Here is a 19,391-nt window from a genome sequence, read left to right as displayed (position 1 = left end):
GTTAAATATTTAAGCAAGCAAGCAGCCAGTCACAAGAAAGAAAATTACTATTATTAAAAACAAGCTTCGCATCCATCATTTACCACAGCACGTTCAATTACATGCTTCCCAGGGACTGCGTATTAAAGAACAGAATTGCGTGTTGTGATTGGTAGATGCTACTTGACCAATCAATACAGCAAATTAGATTTCTAAAATAAACCGAGCACCTAAGAAGGCAACAGGCAGCCGGCTTCTTGGTTATTGGTTACATTTTATTCTATGTACAGTAATTTGTTATAAATATAATACATCATTTTTTTTTTTTCCAGAAAAGCAGTCGTGTAGATACATTTAAATAACAGTTTGATCGTAGTAGTGGAGATGACAGAATGAGAGCTGGGGTGGTGGGAGAACATGATCGGTTTGTAGAAAATTAAACATTTTTTTTTAGAGAAAACAGCACATCCCATCCACACAAAAGATGCACAAACAAAAATATACCCTCAGACTGACTTCTACCCCTCTTGGGGTCCTGACGGGTCCTTAAAAGTCTACGCCGTTTGACTGGGCAACGTGGATTCTGCCATTTCCTCACTAGGTCACGAACATTAAGAAGGCTCCTCGTCGGACTTCACCGACTCCGCTGGCTTCTCATTAGGCCATATTAAGTTCCACTTCACACCGCATTTGCAGCCTGACTGAATAAGGCAGAATATTTTGTCCTTTCAACAGCTGCAATGATATCAACCGCAGCTCATCGGGTTACAGTATTGTGGGTTTTTTGTGTGTGTGTGTGTGTGTGTGTGTGTTACTGTGGCAACAGAGCACAGTGGACAACCGTGAGCTAGCCGGCAGGGCAGTATGAGGCGGAGATGCATAGCCATTTACATTACCACATGTTTGGGATCTTGAGGAAAATGAGTTCTAAAAACAAAAAGATTTCATAAAACGAAAGAAACAAAAAAAAAAGCTTCAAAAGATACATGGCTGACATGAGAGATAAATTAACATGGGGGAAAAAAGAAAAAACAAAAAAAAAACAGACCCAGTCACGCTTCAGGTGCATTTAAGACAAAACATCTAAAGTCTGTTCGTGTTTAGCTCACCGCTGCAGACCGTACAAGCACATCAGATGCAGTGTTAAGTTGAAACGTGTGTTCAAGTCTTTTTAATTACTTCTCTCTCTCTCAATTAGGTTTTGTTTTAGCAACGAGTAGAAAAATCGTGGGGTCCGGTCCATTTCATTTATTTAGGTGGGCCGAGAACTCTGAAGAGAGGTCGGTGCGGAGTTGCTCAAATGCTGTTGATGATGATGAGGGCAGGCATGGCGCTCTGCTGGCTGGTCTCGCACATAGCGCTGGTCTGTGCCAACTTGGCGAAGACGCGGGGTGTGCCCAAATTATAAACTCCAGCCTGGAAGAAACAAGCTTTCAAGGAAAGCCGGTGCACCTCTTGAGCCTGGAGCTGCAACTTGTATTGGGTCTGGCCCAGCCAGCTGAAAGAACCGTGCACTTCCAATGACTCGGGGCTGCGAAGATAGACAACGGGAGTGTGAGACGGCTTGTAAGTTTAATCTCCATATTTAAAAGATCGGGGGAAAACGGAGCTGTACCTTGTTGTTTTATGCCGCAGGTCAACAATGACGTCTACCTGAGCCAAGGAACAATTGGACAACGTCAGGGTGACTGGAACCATACATAAACTAGAAAAGAGAATGAAAATAAATGTCAGGAACATCAAATGTTCTGCCGTAGGTAATTCTTGAAATGGCACTGCATTGTGTAAGATCCACAAAAGCAAACCTGAGTTGAAATAAGCAATTCTTTAGTTGAAATATGCAATAGAAAACATCAGTACTCGCATCTCCTTGTGACCTCGTATCAGAACTCAAACATGCGGCCAAGTTTTCAAGCCAGACAAAATTGATTATTCAATTTTGTGATGTAAAATACAGCGCTCTTGACTTTTATCTGGATATTACTTTGATCAATGGGTCTCATAACTTCTGTTAATCCCATACTGGTGTGCAGCAAACTTTAAGTCATTTGTCCTGAAGCACAAATATGGATGGACTAACCCGGACTCTGGAACATTCATCTCATCATGCTACGAGATGTTTGGTTCAATTTCCTGGCAAATGTAGGTTCTGTACGGCAGTGCTGTCGCACGGCGAGATGAGTTAGACTACACTGTACTATCCTAAAATTAAAAATAAAGTTGCCATTAAAATTAGGCCTATTTTCTAAATGCATGTTGAACATCTCATTTTGCATAACTCGTGTGTAACATTTAAATTTTTTTTTCTGGTAAAAATAACTTCTGGTGATGTTTGGCAGAATTCAGTAAACATAGTTTAATCATTAGTTTAATCAGCCAAATCCCTCCTTACTTTTTCCAATATCAAAGAAAAAGAAGTCTCTACTTCGGTTGCACTGCAATTTAAGACATAAGTATTTATTAACTTTTTTTCATTATTAAACTTAAATGGTAACACTTCACAATAAAGTACATTAGTTAAAATAAACTAAGAATGAACAATACTTGAGCATTTACTAATGCATTATTAAAATCACAAGTTGTGTTTATTAACATTAGTTAATGCACTGTAAACCAACGTGAACGAACAATGAACGATTGTATTTCTATTAACTAAAAGTAACAAAGATCAATAAATACTGTAATAATGCACGTCCATAAAGTGAGTAGGAATGCTCCACGGCTTAAGAATCTACCATGTAAACTGATTTTTAATTACTTTTATCCAGCTAAAGTCAAAGTGAACACAAGTCAAATTAAGAAGTATTCCTAGTCACATTATTCAAATTTTTTTTAATAAAAATGTAAATTTTTTTCACCACAAATGCACATCTTGCACTAGTTTTACAATGTGACATAACGCATTATGAAATCACATATGACTGATGTTCTCCTCAAATGTCAAAATCGACTTTCAGGTTGGTGCGTGAGACCTTTTTAATGTGAACATATAAAGTGTAAAGTTGAGAAAGTGCATTGCAAAGCTAGCGCAAGATGAGCATTTGTGGTTAAGTGTATTAATTAGTGTATGCAATGTGTGTGTATTTTTTAATTTTTTTGGAAAGAAAATGAATTTTTGGCCAGATGAGGCCCTTATTCCTCAGCTGGGGTCGTGGAGAGCCCTTTGAAGCTGTACTGAAACTAATTTGAACATTCAACCCATTGAGTCCCATTGAAGTCCACTATATAGAGAAAACTCCTGGAAATAAAAACTCTTTCCTCAAAAACCTTAATTTAAATTCTACTGAAGAAAGTGAGGCATAAGGTAAATCCAGGTAAAATGTACAAACGCGAGAAGAGACTTGAACGTATTTGCTTGAGATTTGCTTGAGAGGCAGACAAAATGCAGACTAATTGATTGGAGAAATCTGACATACATCACCCTTGTTTGGATTAAGCACTACTAGGTCAAAACATTTAACGCATGGATGAGTTGTTTACTACTGTATAAGACCAAAAGGATGAATTTCGGAAATTGAGAATTTCCATTTAAAGTCATCTTTAAAGGGTGCTCTTTGAACAGTAATTCATCTCCATTAAGTTTTTTAGCCAGACAGAGGACTGGCATTTTGAGATTTTTGAGAGCTCATTCTCACAAAGCCTAGGCTATGAGTAATGACTAGGAGCTCGGAGTGCGGTCCAGTTTATCACCATCTTTTAAGTGGACACACCTACTTTCCGCGCATCACTGCAGAACTAGGCCAGACAAGCGCTCCTGTGGGCGTGAGAACATTAGTGTGCGTCTGAGCGAGCCTTATCACCTCTGAAACAGTCAGTGGATTTCAGCTAACCGATTCAGGTCTCTTCAAAAGTGAGTGTTTGTGTGCACTTTACCTCTTTTGTGGGAAGGGATGATCATAAGACTCTGGGTAGTGGAGACAGGTCTTTATGAGGTGGGAAAGCTGTTCCAGCGAGGGCTTGCTTACAGGGGGAGGAACGTCAGGCTTGAACTTCAGAAGCACCATTTCCTGAGTTTCCTAATTGACATAAAGCACAAGTTTGATTCATTCTGAAAGCTTAAGGGAATTGCTCCAGCAGAGGAAATTGCTTTGTTAACGAAAGCTTTTTATTCGGTTTAAAGTGCGTGCGTCGCTGAGTGAGGGGAACGGGGTGGATGAGACAGGATGAACGCAAAAGAGAGAGTAGCACAAGCTCACGTGAAGGTTTCTAAAAAAAGACACTGAGATCAACATGTGTGACGCCACTGCCTCACGTGAGGGACTTCCTCTGCCATGAATGAGTGTTGCTATGCAACGGCGTGCAGAGAGAGATTTCAGACTGGATGCAATCGCGCCCAACAGCAGGAGGGAAAAGGAGGAAAATATGAATGGATTAGAGAGCAAATTAATAAGTAAATGAATGAGGAGCTGAAACGGAGAAGGACCAAGATGAAATCTACTGTAACTGGGGAAAACTAAAAAATTGTTTGAAAAACTTCCAATAAAATAACATTTTTAAATGAATTGAAGTTTTTGATGAACTCTCAAATTACATTTGCCCTTCCATATATTCAAACTCAGCATGATTGGTTGAGAGATACACTATATTGTCAAAAGTATTCAGTCACCTGCCTTGACTCACATATGAACTTAAGTGACATCCAATTCCTAATCTATAGAGTTGCAACCCTTTGCAACTCTAACAGCTTTAATCCTTTGGGAAGGCTGTCCACAAGGTTTAGTCATTTGTTTAGTCAATTTTCGACCATTCTTCCAGAAGCGCATTTTTGAGGTCACACACTGATGTTGGACGAGAAAGCCTGGCTCTCTGTCTCTGCTCTAATTCATCCCAAATATGTTCTATCGGGTTGAAAACAGACCATGTTCATCCACACCAGACTCTTCCAATATGAGTGTGCACCAGTGCACAAAGCAAGGTCCATAAAGACATGGATGACAGAGGATGTTACCAGCTCCAAATTGTTCCCACAAAGTTGAAGCATGGAATTTTCCAAAATGTCTTTGTATGCTGAAGCATTTAGAGTTCCTTTCACTGGACCTAAGGGGCCAAGCCCAGCTCCCGAAGAACCATCCCACACCATAATCTCCTCTCCACCAAACTTTACACTTGGCACAATGCAGTCAGACTAGTAGACAAGTACTGTTCTCCTGGCAACCACCGAACCCAGACTAGTCCATCAGACTGCCAGATGGTGAAGGGTGATTTGTCACCTGAGAGAATGCATATCCACTGCTCTAGAGTCCAGTGGCGGCGTGCTTTACATCACTGCATCTGACGCTTTGCATTGCGTTTGGTGATGTATGGCTTGGATGCAGCTGCTTGGACATGGAAACCCATTCCATGAAGCTCTCTGCGCTCTGTTCTTGAGCTAATCTGAAGGCCATATGAAGTTTAGAGGTCTGTAGCGATTGACTCTGCAGAAAGTTGGTGACCACTTTGCCCTATGCGCCTCACCATCCGCTGACCCCGCTCCATCAGTTTACGTGGCCTACCACTTCATGGCTGAGTTGCTGACATTCCCAAATGCTTTCATGTTCTTATAATTCAGCTAACAATTGACTGTGGAATTTTTAGGAGCGAGGAAATATCATGACTGGATTTGTTGCACAGGTGGCATCCTATCACAGTTCCACACTGGAATTCACTGAGCTCCTGAGAGCTGCCCATTCTTTCACAAGTGTTTGTAAAAACAGCCTGCATGCCTAGGTGCATTATTTTGGTTTATACACCTGTGGCCACGGAAGCAATTGGAACACCTGATTCTGATTATTTGGATGGGTGAGCGAATACTTTTGGCAATATAGTGTACATGGGAATTCATATTTAGTGTCTCTAATTTGAGTAATATTAGAAAGTTCAAAAGTTTCAAGCTGAGGTAAAAAATGTTTCGAAGGATGTCTCTTACGCTCACCAAAGCTGCATTTATTTGATCAAAAACACAGCAAAACCGCAATCATTTATAATATAAATATAATTTTAGCATATTTTATTTTTTTTTAAATTTTAAATTCCAGTGATGATAAAGCTGTATATCAGCCACTAAGACTGCAGAGTCTTCAGAAATTATTCTAATATGCTTACTGCTTAATGTTACTGAACATTTCTGATAATTAGTATTTTTGCACTACTGCATAATATATTTTCACAGAACAGTACTTTCTAAAAGAATGGCTATTTTAACACACTTTTTTATTTTATGATACTTGGCATCTACTACTCTGACATAAACGCAATTCTTGATGTATAGGTGTTAATAAGCAGAGAGCTGTCACTTTTTTTTTAAAAACACACAGAACGCTCAGATTCCTTCACCTTGCTAATACCATATATTAAATACTTGTGAAACACACACATACACACTCCCGCACAGCCTTGCTTTTTCTGCTGCTTATTTGCACCATTACAGTCCCACAACAAGATTTTCTGCGCAGTAAACACATTAAACATCTGAATTTTAATCGGTGTATTCAAACAGAGGAACCTCTAGTTTAGAAAGGTGACATCCAGATCCAAACACAGACACTCATGAAGGTCGGAGTCTCTGCTGTCTGGCTCTCCGACCATTTAAAGCGCCGTAGGATGCATCCATCTTCATAAAGAGCAGGGCTCACTTATAATGCTCTCAAAGTCACATTGCTCTTGCACTCCGTCTCAGATGGAGAAAATAGAAAGTCGAATTATTAGAGGAAGACTTGAGCGAGAGCCAGCATTGTATGTATTTAGCTCTTATTCAAGGCCAGACGCCTCACAAAAGCAAACTGAACCTGCAGTGAGAATCAGAAAAGGATAAACACAAAGTGCGAGGTGCCAGACGCTAAAAAAAGATAAGATGTAATGGCCAAAAAAGTCCATCTGTGATGAGGTGTCTCAAGGTCTGAGTTTGTTTGTAGGACTCTCATATTCCAGTGAACTGCTCTGAGACCCCCAACAAGGTGTTAAAACCCACCGAATGTTCAATTTATCGAAAGTCACGTTTTTGCAAGGACCATAAACATATTAAAGGGATAGTTCATCCAAAAAAGAAAACAAAGTCATAATTACAGAATTAATTACTCACCCTCAAGTCACTCCAAACCTTAAAGACCTTTGTTTATCTTCAAAACACAAATGAAACCTGAGAGATTCCATCCTTCCATTTGATGTTCTTTCCAATAAAACTTTGATACTTTGAAGAGATTGCAAAAGCAATCCTAGGGCTGGGAAACATGGCTATAGAATTATCACGATATAATGCTGCTCGGTCAGTAATGGTAATTATTGGAAAAAAATAAGTAGAACCTTTTAAACAAAGAGCAGAAGAAAAAAAGGTTTATATTTAACCACTGTATTTTTAATTTACCCAGTTTATAAACAACAAATTATTGTAATTTTAACAGCCAAACACAAAATAAAATTAAATATCTTCTTTTTATATTTATATGCAGATTGATGTTAAAGGAATAGTTCAGTGTATGACTTTTTCTTTCAGACGAACAGTCTTTTTTTTTTTTTTTTTTTTTTTTAAATGTGTCCTGCCAAGCTTAGTAATGCTCGTGGATGGCGGCCATTATTTTGAAGCTCCGTAAGTCGGATATATTTGTCGTGAAACTAACATATGCACCTTCGGGGTGTTATAACACGTCCTCTGAAGCAGACACCTAGGGTTGCATGGGGGTGAGCAAAATGCACACCAAAATTATATAATATATTTTATATTATATATACTTTTATAAGTATAATTGTAAGAATAAAATAAAAATGTGATTTTTTTTTCACAGCCCTAGATATTAGTCTTATACAGGAGCATGGGACCTACAGCAAAATAAATCCTTGGTGAGAAAAGATTAAAAAAAAAAAAAAAAAGGTCCTTTCAGTGTTTACGTCAGTGTAGTGTACTACACTTTTTCCTCTACAAGAAGTACCCAGGTCTCCAATAAAATCACACACAATGATGAGCTTCAAGGTCCATCTCCTCCATTTTATTCATCCTTGAGCAGTGAGCACCAAAAAATCCTTCCTTCCAACCTTCACCTTTCCTAATAAAAAAAGTCAGAGGACACCTATACCTTTCCCCGCATATCAAGGTCAGGAGACCGAATCGTTTCTTTTCTTACTTTCTTCAAAGTGCCTTTATAACCAGCCATGCCCCGCAAAAGCATCAAGGCTCTGACACACGCAAAAAGCGACTTGCAGTGAGAGTGTCAACAGATGTCCATTACCTGAGCTATAGTGAGAGATAAACACAGACCTGAATTAAATTCATTTTGACCTCGATGTGTTTCGATGTGTTGGTCTGATCTCTGGCTTACTCAGAAAAGAATGCTTACAAAAAAACAAAAAAACTAAAAAGTGGGCACCTTGGAGTTTCAGTTCAGTGCTCAAGTGTATTATCAATGCTTGAGTTAACCGTCTACCACGGGCAGTCGGTGATGAATTAATTCACTAAAATTAATTTCCACGCTATCAAGCGTGTTTGACTGCTGCGGGTTGAGTAACACATTTTTCTTGCTGTGTTCGATGACAAGACAGATACTAAAATAACAGGCCAAAAATTAAACTCCATTTGCATATTAAGGTTAAAGCTTGTGCTCAGAGGCATTGTTATTCGAGATCAGCTTCTTTGCCGCGAGGGGTCTTTTACTGACGCGCTGAAAGCTACAGGCAAAAGAAAGCTTAAAAAAAGAAAAAAAAGCTACCTCTTTGTGTTCAGTCAACTGAGCGCTTAACCTGAGTGTATTAAGATGAAGACATCTCGGTGTATCAATAACTGACACTTCAAAACACACCCACAAAATATTATTTGCCCATTTGCTCAAGTATACACTTACCAAGCCTCATTGAAAAGACACAGTGGCGTCTTGCACTAAAGCAAGGGTTTCTTTTTATTCTTTATAGTCAGACTCTGCATTTATGCACATTTGTAAAGCACCGCACGAAAAGAGCTGAACAGCAAGAGAGAGACTCTGAGATAGCGTGTGTGCTCTGTACCTCTTTTTGCGAGAGCGAGCAGGCCTCTTTGCCGATGGTTTGCAGCGCAACGTGAAGCTGCCCTTCTAAAATCAGCTGTTTGTTATCCTCCACAACATACGCCTGAAAACGACACATATGATTAGTACAATGGTATTTGTCATCAGATCTTAAAGCATCGGTATTGCCACGCATACAACATAACTTTAATGAGGTGCTCTAATTATTACTCTCTTACTAAACAAAAGAAATTAAACATTAATTTGATCAGCTCTGGTAAATGTGTTATTGTGCTGTCTGGTAAATTCTAAATTGATGATTTAATATGGCTAATAACAGGTTAACGTGCTAACTTTAGTAGTCTTAACGACAAGTATATATACATACATATACATATACATATAAATACATATACACATATATACATATATATACACACATGCATATATACATATATACACACATACATATACATATATATACACACATACATATACATATATATATATATATATATATATATATATATACACACATACATATACATATACACATATACATATGTATATATGCATGTGAATATGTGTGTATATATACATATATACATATACACATATACATACATGTTTTGTAGAAAATGATAAAATATCATTGAATATTCAATCTACTTGAATCGCAACAAATGTTGAAACATTTCATCAGGGTACCTTCCAGAGGACGATGATATCAAGCTCTACTTCACTGCATTTTTTGACAATATTTGTCACACCATCATCAGCCCCGGTCTGTGGCGTGAGGCTCTGTCTCCGCATTTGACCAGAACCGCCTGTGGAAACGCCACCTCTCCTGGGTTCAGAGGGCAGACCCCTTCGGAAGAAGAAATCAGCACATGGAGTGGTAGAGCTGACAATCTAATGAAAAAAAGAGAAAAAAAAAACAACAACAACAGAGAGTGGAACACAATGAGGACTGTTGAGAAGATGAATGAGGTCGATAGTGACGATTAATTCTCAGTACAGATCCGAACTAGTGGCAAGTACAAAAGGACATTCTTACTTGTTCATTGCCAAGGTTGAGGTCGGCAAAGGTGTATTTTTCTGAGGTCGCTGAGGTATTAAGGGGAAAAAAAAATTATATGTTTATACATCAATAAGTTAACCACAATATGCTGCATTTTCAATGGCCGTGAGCAGATGTTTATTCTATTTATTGATAAAATTGTACACTATCTGAAATACATCTTGGTCCATCCAGACAGTGTTTTTGCAATGGTGCACATGTAGCGTAGAAATACATGAGGGTTTGTGTATGTGCGAGCAAACTGGACACCCCACCTTCCTCTGTTCTGCATCTGGTGGCTTTGAAGCACAGCTTTCCTCTCTCCCTGCTGGCCAGCTTAGAGTCTGCAAACGCAAAAACAAGACAGACGATGACGTTCATCAGAAAATCTTCATCACCAGAGACTCAAACACACAGAAACAGTTCAGATGTCAAGGTCAGTTAATTAACTCTTCAAAGCAAATTCTGAATTTTAAAGCGCATTTTTCTATCCTTGCTCCATATTTCACAAGCCGTTTTACGGGTTTCTTGATTATTGCTTCAAAGCTTTAGTTTTAATTAGCCTCAGCATTTTTGAACATACCTTTCTGTGAACTCGGGTCATAACTGCGCGTACTTTAACGCGTCACATGATAGTTTTGTGTGCACAACAGACCAAATTATTCACAGCCACCAGGAATCTTTTACAGCCACAGCGGTCAAACCTCATTTGCACCGAGTTCGATGCCACTAGCTGGTAGGAGTGTTCGATATTGACAAAAAATAACATCTCAATATTTTCTGTGATATGAATTCAGAAGAGTTTTTTTGCGCTCTACGAAAGAAAGTCATTTGGACCTGAAACATCGATAGGGTGAAGACGTGCGCGCACACACACAAAAAGAATATTCTATCGTCATTTTCTCACGCAGTCATGTCGCTCCAAACCCAATACCAGACTTTTGTTCATATTCAGAACTTAAATAAAGATCATTTTAATATTTTAACAAAATCAATCGTCCTCTAGTATCACACAAGCAAGCTTCTATTTATGATATTTTATGTGCTCTTGAAAAGATCTGGGTTCAGCGGTCTATTCACACGGATTACTTTCATACTCTCTTTACGAACTTTTTGACGCATTAAAGGTTTGGTAGAACTGACTTTTTTAAAAGAAGGGCCAGAAATTTACTGGAAAATGCTGTTGCTTGTGTTTCTAAAATAAATAATTATGTTCTTATGGTTTTGGAACATCATGAAAGTGAATAAATGATGACAGAATTTTCATTTTTGAGGGAACTGTTACTTTAAATGTGAGAAACAAACAGGAGTATAAAGCCATTGTGACCAACTCTCTTTCTAAAGAGCTTTCAATGGCACTTGAAACTTCTGCGTCTTTTCACGTCTCGAGCATAAGATACTAATGTTTAGTAGAAACATTTAATTTTTCGTTCAAAATGAAAAGCATTTGACGACTGACGGCAAGGCAGCATTTCATTTGTTTGTAACTGTAGGTCCATGACCCATCATCTCCTCAGATTAAAGGCACTCCGTTCCCTCAGACCAATAAATTAATTAAAATTCGTATTTAAAGGACTCATATTTAAACCATTTACATTATTAACTGATGCGGGCATAAATGCTACCAAACAGCACGAGCCGCCGGGCTGCTCTGCGAAACACAGAGATTGATTTTACACGCTTAAGCAAACACTGATTTAGCCTCAGAAGTGTTAAATATGCATTTTTTTTATAAAGCCCCACATTCTTGTTCACGCATTTTCCAAACGTTAAACGTATCCGCCTAACCCCAGCTGACAGTACAGGATGAACGCGCGCGCGGGATCCAATTTTCAATTTAGTACGCCTCTAAAATGCGCAAGTCCGCGTGCTTCACACACTCAGCACTATTTCCAAGCGACCCAATTTCGTCTCAGCATTCTCTCCGCATCACTCTCTGCAGGGCGAGTACGGGGTATCAGTCGCACGGGTGACTCAACGCAAACGCAACGCGACCCACTTTCAACGGGCCGTTTCAAGGCTGCGGGTCATGGAACGTATCCCTGTGAGTCTGTACCCGCTCCCAGCTGCTTCTGACGCTCTGTTTGGCCTGCTGACGTGCAATCAACTTCCTCAGCGCTGGAGGTGCATATGGATTCATGTAGGCAGGGCGCTTTTTACACGGCATCTCGAAAAAAAGTTTCAAAAGCAGCTACAGATGGGAAAACTTAAATATTTTAAAAACCGGCTAGTCTGTGCAGCTTTCCCTTTCTATATAAAATCGGTTTACATCAAAAGCCACAGTAACACTTCAGAATATAGGTAACGCCATTAACTACCTTTTCTCTCATTAAATTCTTAATTTGCTGCTTATTGATAGTTAGTAATGTAAATAGAATAAGGTCATGTAGAATAAGGCATTAATATGTGTCATTATATTGTAGTATGCATGCTAATAGGTGTAATCGTAAAATAAAGTGTTACCAAAGCCATTTATAATGCATTAAAAAGAAACACTAAGCATGATATTATAAGAACTACAACATTAAAATATTGATATATATTGTTTATTAATTGCATGAGAAATTTGGGCTGTAGGTAAACATGCATCTACAATATTATAGAAACATTTCATGATACTTCACAAAGCCTTTTTATATAATAACATTATACAAGTATTTGAGATGCATTATGCATGCAATTTATAATGCTTTGCATGATCTCATGAATAATTGTAACCATATAACATTTTAAAACCTCTTTGTTTTTACCCCTTTAGAAAGTATAATGCATTAAAATACATGACAAACAAACCATCACATATTATAATGCATTACAACCTACATCATTCATATCTTTATAATACATTACACATAAAGGCTTTAAGCACAGCGCTAGCAAGTATTTACAAATGTTTCTACTTTAGTTGATTCTCTAAAATTGGGTTGAATTATTTTGTGGGATTGGCAGCTTTAATTGAATAAACAGAAAATTCATACAATAATAATAATTATTATTATTTTTATTTTTTTGAGAAAATAATGTCAACATTACACTGTCAACCAAAAATCAACAACAAAATTAAATGTTGTCAACATAAATACTGACGAGATAATTTTGAAGTACATTACACTACACTTTTTGTTTTGTTTTTTTAAACAGTATAAATGTTTTTATTTTAAGTCAGGCAAATACATAGCTGCCTGTATATTTCAAGAAAGCGGTTCTCTATCAAAATGGTAGAAAACTATTTGAGAAGAAACGCTTGACAAGAGCAGAGGAAGAATCAAGATATTGGTTTTAGTCTGAGCGCAAGATGAGCCGAGAGAACAGAACGGAAATCATTTACGAAGGACCACCTTTATCAATAGTAGATATTTTGCTATGCATCTCGCTTTGTGTTGGATGGAAGAAAAAAACTCTGGCACAGAACCAAATAAAAGGAGCGATCCGCAGACTACCAAGCAGTGTGGAGCAAAACACTTAACCTCGGGCGGCTTGCAAGAGGAAAGAAAGGGTCTGCTAAGAGCCAAAGCGTGCTGAAGATTCATACCTTTATCTCCCACAGGATTGATGCACTTGTGCAGCCTCCACTGCCGACTGCTGCTGGACACCTGAACTATGTGAAACTCACGAACACCTGCTTCACTCTGACAGAGAGAGAGAAGAGTTATTATTAATGTCATTTTTTTTTTATAGCGCTCTCAATCGATAATGCAACCTAACGTTAATCAAAGTTTTACACTGCAATAATTTCACATTCAAGCTTCAAAAGAATGTAGAAACAATAAAGAGGGTATCTTCTTAGTATCTTTATAATGGCATCTCTTTAAATGACTGAAAACCACGACTGATGTCTCTGTGAAATGTTTCATTTAACCAGCCATACCACATTACAAGAACTATGAATTTTAATATTTGTTACGCTACTTAAAATAACTTCTAATTTAGACGAACTTAAAATAATCTTCAAATAAACCCACAATAATGTCATATTTAGTTACCTAAATATGGAAAATATATAGAACGTTTTTTTCCCTCCCAAAAAAATTACTAATGGCAGTTAATAGTTAATATGTGTGCATAAAAATAGGTTATTGGCCAATATTAGACTTTTTTTTTAATCAATAGCAGCAGGTATTACATATTTAATTGTGCATACCGATTTAAAATGTTAAAATGCACATTCTGTAATTTAATGCTCACTTGAAGTTAAACTTTAAAATACACTAATAATAATTTTATAACACTGCTAAATGTAATCTTTAGCAAATCTCTATATAAATTGTTCATACTGTACATCGAAATACTGTCTAAATTCACTTTCAGCAAGTTTAATGATTACGCTTTTTATTTATCATTTATTTGCATACAACAGTAGCGAATTTCACATCTGTGCCTCTCTATTGCCACGGTGTTCAGACATTTTACAAAGTGCAAAAAGAGAAAGCATTAAGATGAAAAAAAGAGAAATAATTATGAGCAGTCTGTGTGAGAAAGAGCTCACTGTGTTAATGTTCTCCACGTCCACAAAGATGAGCATGCTGCCGTTCTTCTCCTCTGCCTCCTGCCGCTCTTCTGTCTCTCTCTCTCTGCCGTGCAGTGTGTTGCTGCGGCTGGCCGTGGCTCTGACGCTGAGAGAGCGGCTCGCGCAGATGAAAGCCGTGTGTCGAAGGACCCTGTGACTGAAGGTATCAGAGAAAGTCAAGATGAGTCGCTGGAAGTCATGTGGTCATTTTCAAACTCTAAATGACGTTAAAGGCCAATTAGTTCTCTTTAAGTGGCAGACCGTTTAAAGAGGACAGACCATTCATTTCCAAATGAAAATGCATACGCTTATGTTTGATCATCGGCCACTTAACAGCGCAAAAACCACAACTGCTCAGCATCAGCAGTAGCCGGTGAAAAGAAATTAAAATATAGGCTATTTAACACTCTGTGTAAGTATCTGTAAAGTAAAATTTGGCCTTTATTAGATTTATTTATTAGATAGTCTAGAACAGTCGAGGAGACGCAAGAACCAATATTTCACACTGATATTTTCAAATTCTGTTAAGTGCCATTTGGTGGGTCTCTAAAACCAAAAAACACCACCATTACACCACATTGCTTTTAACATGAAATAACGGTGTTAACTGGTAGAGTTGCTTACTTATTGAAGACACTGTATAAATAATTATATAACTATCAATCACTAATTGTACTTTTAACATTACAGTGACCTTTCCTTGTTAAGTGACCAAAAATGATCTAAATAAATACATTTGTAATGATTATATAAATGTGATTATTACAACAATTATTAATATATATAAAAATACATATACATACTAATATATATATATAAAATACACATTCACATACATTCACAATTCTCTAATGCTATTATTAGTATTAATATTATAACTATATTATTATTGTTAGTAATAACAGCAGCAATGTTTTTATTGACAGCGACAATTATTTATACCATATTTATAACAGTATTATTACTATACTACACATACACTAAACAAAAGTAACATCTTTACTATTAATATATTATTATTATTATTATTATTATTATTATTATTATTATTATTATTATCATCATCATCATCATCATCAATGTATTATAGTTCCCATTAGATATTTAGAATACATATTTAGAAATACCTTTAGTACCATTTAACAATCAGACAGTAATTAAATTACTATCTGGTAATTAAAATAAAAATTATACATATGCTTATATTGTGGAAGTCTAATGATTTAAAGTCTAAAAATTAACATTTAAAAATGTTGTTTCTGTCTTTAAACTATAGGCTGCTACTACTATCATGTGAAGTCTTGGTTGCGTTTAATTTCCTAGAATGCAAAATGAAAATAAGTGAATTAATAATAAATTGCATGTCCAGCCAAATGTTCGCAATATATACACCCAAAGAAGCTACACTGGCCTAAGAAAAAAACTTTGCCTATTATCAGTCTAAATAAAGCATAAACAGTCAAGTTACCTGAGTTTTGCGGTCTTCTCTGTACTCTCATAGTAAAAGAGGAAGTTGATTTCATGGACACCCTCTCGGTCGGGCCCCCTGAGCCATAACGGGATCTGCAACGCCTCCCCAGGACCCAGCACACCTCGTGATAAAGGAATCTCTGCCACCACCGGCCGGTCACTGCTGGTGACCCCGAACACCGCTGGAGACACGAGCGACACGCTCGCCACCGAAGGGGGCATGGCCATGGTCTTGTACGCAGAACAGTGCTCTGATGCTGTGGGGGTCACTGGGGTGAGGTCCGAGGCGGCACTGCCGAACGTGAAGAACTCTGGGTGTGTGGACGCCACCCGAAGACCACTGAGAGGGACCGCACTCACGTTCACAAACTCCACCCACGCTTTCCGGATCTCACCACACAATAAACCAGTGGGGAAGTTAATGAAAAACACCTGCGTGCAGAAGGAAAAATGGTTTATCTACTTTTGACTAACGACAAATGTAGCTTATTCTTGTAAAGAAACACCACTTAACCCTGCCAGGAACGGAAAGAAAAATGACTTAGAGCTAAAATAAAAGAAAACTAAAAAAAAAAAAAAAAAGTCTTGAAGCCTTGAGTCTTTCACTCAGCCAATATCTTTAATCACAGACAAAGACAAAGATAAACGTCCTTGAGGACTTTGTTCACTATCTTTATAAAGAAAATATTGAAATAAAAACTTAAATAGTTACTCCACTCCAAACTAAAGATTGTGTCATTAATCATTTCCCCTCATGTCTTTCAAAAAACGTAAAACCTTTGTTCTTCTTCGGGACATAATTGACTGTATTTTGGATGAAAACCGGGAGGCTTCTGTCTGATGATGTTCTTCATACTTTTCTAGACCTTGACTGTTAGCATTTCTTGGCAGTCAGTGGTACACTCACAAGCCTCCTGGTTTTGGGCCATCAACTAGTGCACAAATCTACATAATTTGTGTCAAATAAATTATTGAAAAGTTGAATTAGATGGGTTGTTTCTTCATCTGAACAGATTTGGAGAACTTTAGCAGTCTTTGCTCACCAACGGATCCTCTGCAATGAATGGGAGCCATAAGAATGAGAGTCTAAACTGCTGATGAAAAACATCCCAATAATACACAAATAACCCAGTCCATCAAATAAACCAACGTGTGAAGTGAAACGCTGTGTGTTTGTAATAAATAAACCCATTAAGATTTAAGTAGTTAACTTTAAACGGTTGCTTCTGGCTAAAATAATCCAGTCGATAAACCTTATTAACACTTCCTCCAGTTTAGAAAAAAAAATTAAAAACATCATCCTCTGTTGGCCTTGCACAACAAAATCCAGAGATATATTTGTTTAGGACAGATTTATTACTGCTTGCAAGAGGCGCTTGATCTGTGCACATTTCGGTCCTGATTCAGATGAGACAAGTTCATCAGTAAAGAAAGCAATATTAAATCAATAGAAGCATTTTATCCAGAAGTAATGGTTTGAAAAAATGATGGATTTGATTTTGCCTTCACAAGTTGTTTTACTGATGTAGTGGAGTGATGTGGATTGCTTGTTATTTATTTGTGATGTTTTCATCAGATGTTTGGACTCCAATTCTGACGGCACCCATTCGCTACAGAGGATCAGCTGAAGTTCTCCAAATCGGTTGCGATGAAGAAGTGTTATACATTTTCATGAAATATTAATGTTTTCATATATTCCTATTCCTTCCAATAATACAGACATTTTGAACATATAAAAAAAAATGTAAAATAAGTAAACTGAACTTGCTCCCACTTGATTTTTGCTTATAAATTATTTAAACATTTTTTAAAATCACTGCAATATTCAATATATAGCACAATTTCACATATCCCCACTAAAACCAATGTGAATAATATATAGTAAATATAGCAAGTACATCACTAGGTTCTTACACTGAAATGCGATCACTGTAAATCATTAAACGGTCTCAATTTAACTGTGAAGAGTGCTTTTAGGTCCTGTAGCGTATTAAAGCTTAAAATCAATTGATTTACTCAAACACACCTCCAGTAAAGGCATTGGAGGAGTGATAATGGGGTCCAGGCGGCGATCAGGTCCATATCTGACAGAAGTCTTTTCTTCTTTGGTCACATTGAGTCGGGGTCCCTGGATCTCCAGATTCTGCTGTCCACGAACACACATCAGATCCCCGGTCAGAGAGCCTGCAGCGCAAACATCAGTCACATCTACTGCTAGTCTTACACCGGAGAAATAGCTTCTCTGTTGGTGTCAGTGCCCACTAAACATCAAAGAATGAGTGTTAGTGACGCACCTTCACTGTTGTCCACTTCTCCAGTGCCCAGGTTGTACACCACACCGAGAACATGCAACTCTCCTGTTTTATGAGGAAGCAACTGCAAACGCGCCTGAGAAAGAGAGACCAGAACAAACAAGAACACAAAGCCAATTCAGGTAAAGCAGCGGGGAGAAAGACAAATTAGAAGAAGATAAGAGAAAAGGGTGCACGAACCACTTTGGTCTCCTCTGGACTTATCATGAACTCTGAAATGATTTGTGTATCAATAATGTCATTCAGCGCAGTGGTCTGGAATGGATTCGAATGTAGAAGTTAATCAATCTGATTAGAAACTCAAAGGTGGATGCCTCAGAATGAACAGAGATAATGAACAGCCTTACTTCTTTCAAAGATGCTGCCTCTTTCTCGTTGGTGACGGTTTCTCCGGCTGTGCTGCCCTGAGGGCCTGAGAAGTCTTTCGGAGTAAACTTCCACAGCAGAGACAGAGCCGACAGAGCCAAGGGAACCTTCAGGGGGTTACGGAAAACCACCTCCACAATGATGGGCTCTATGACGCAAAAACAAGAAAGAAGCCGATGAATTAATAGACAAACGAGATGACAGAAAACAATGGGAAACAGAAACAATACCTGACTCAAAGCTGAGGATGTATCAGTTGAGCTGCTAGAGTAAAACTACAAAAGACTTACTCAATCTTTAAAGAGTTAATTCACTCCAGAATTAATATTTCCTTGTAATTTACTCACCCATATGTCATCTAAAATGTTTGTGTCTTTCCTTCTTCAGTCGAAAAGAAATTATATAAATTTTAGTTTAAACATTTGTGTTTTTTCCTCCATACAGTGGACTTCAAGGTTGAAGGTCAAAAATGCAGTTTCAATGCAGCTTTAAAGGGCTCTACACAATCCCAGCAGAAGAATAAAGGTCTTATCTAGCCAAACAATAAGTCTTTTTATTTGATTTAAAAAAACCAAAAACAAATTAAAAATGTAAAATATTTAAAAGGTCATGAAACCCTAAAAACACATTTTTTGAGAGGTTAAAGAGGTGGGTTTTTTTCCTAGGCTTCACTGTGTTTATGGGGTGTAGCCTATTGTTTTATTTCTTGATATACATTTCTTAAAATGAATTATTATTAATTATTTATTCCA

The 19,391-nt window shown here is 37.6% G+C and overlaps 1 protein-coding gene across 6 annotated transcripts in view; it reads right to left on the bottom strand.

The window, feature by feature from the left end:
• Positions 1–233: 233 nt before the first annotated feature.
• trappc8 (trafficking protein particle complex subunit 8) overlaps positions 234–19,391 on the bottom strand; it is a 41,865-nt gene continuing 22,707 nt past the window's right edge. For 5 of the 6 annotated variants that reach the window (XM_043220079.1, XM_043220081.1, XM_043220080.1 and 2 more), the window contains 14 exons: positions 18,621–18,787; positions 18,454–18,528; positions 18,256–18,349; positions 17,988–18,145; positions 15,960–16,393; positions 14,471–14,648; positions 13,517–13,613; positions 10,260–10,328; positions 9,982–10,031; positions 9,633–9,836; positions 8,947–9,048; positions 3,853–3,995; positions 1,595–1,684; positions 234–1,510 (listed from right to left, as the gene is read on the bottom strand). In XM_043220079.1, coding sequence (XP_043076014.1) covers positions 1,276–1,510; positions 1,595–1,684; positions 3,853–3,995; positions 8,947–9,048; positions 9,633–9,836; positions 9,982–10,031; positions 10,260–10,328; positions 13,517–13,613; positions 14,471–14,648; positions 15,960–16,393; positions 17,988–18,145; positions 18,256–18,349; positions 18,454–18,528; positions 18,621–18,787 — 2,096 coding nt within the window. In that variant the 3' untranslated portion in view covers positions 234–1,275. The remainder of the gene's footprint in view (positions 1,511–1,594; positions 1,685–3,852; positions 3,996–8,946; positions 9,049–9,632; positions 9,837–9,981; positions 10,032–10,259; positions 10,329–13,516; positions 13,614–14,470; positions 14,649–15,959; positions 16,394–17,987; positions 18,146–18,255; positions 18,350–18,453; positions 18,529–18,620; positions 18,788–19,391) is intronic. The other variant, XM_043220082.1, reaches the window with a different exon arrangement.

The sequence above is a fragment of the Puntigrus tetrazona genome, chromosome 20 (genome assembly GCF_018831695.1).
Source record: "Puntigrus tetrazona isolate hp1 chromosome 20, ASM1883169v1, whole genome shotgun sequence".
In the NCBI taxonomy this organism is placed as follows: Eukaryota; Metazoa; Chordata; class Actinopteri; order Cypriniformes; family Cyprinidae; genus Puntigrus; species Puntigrus tetrazona.
This window is presented reverse-complemented; position numbering and strand designations above follow the sequence as displayed.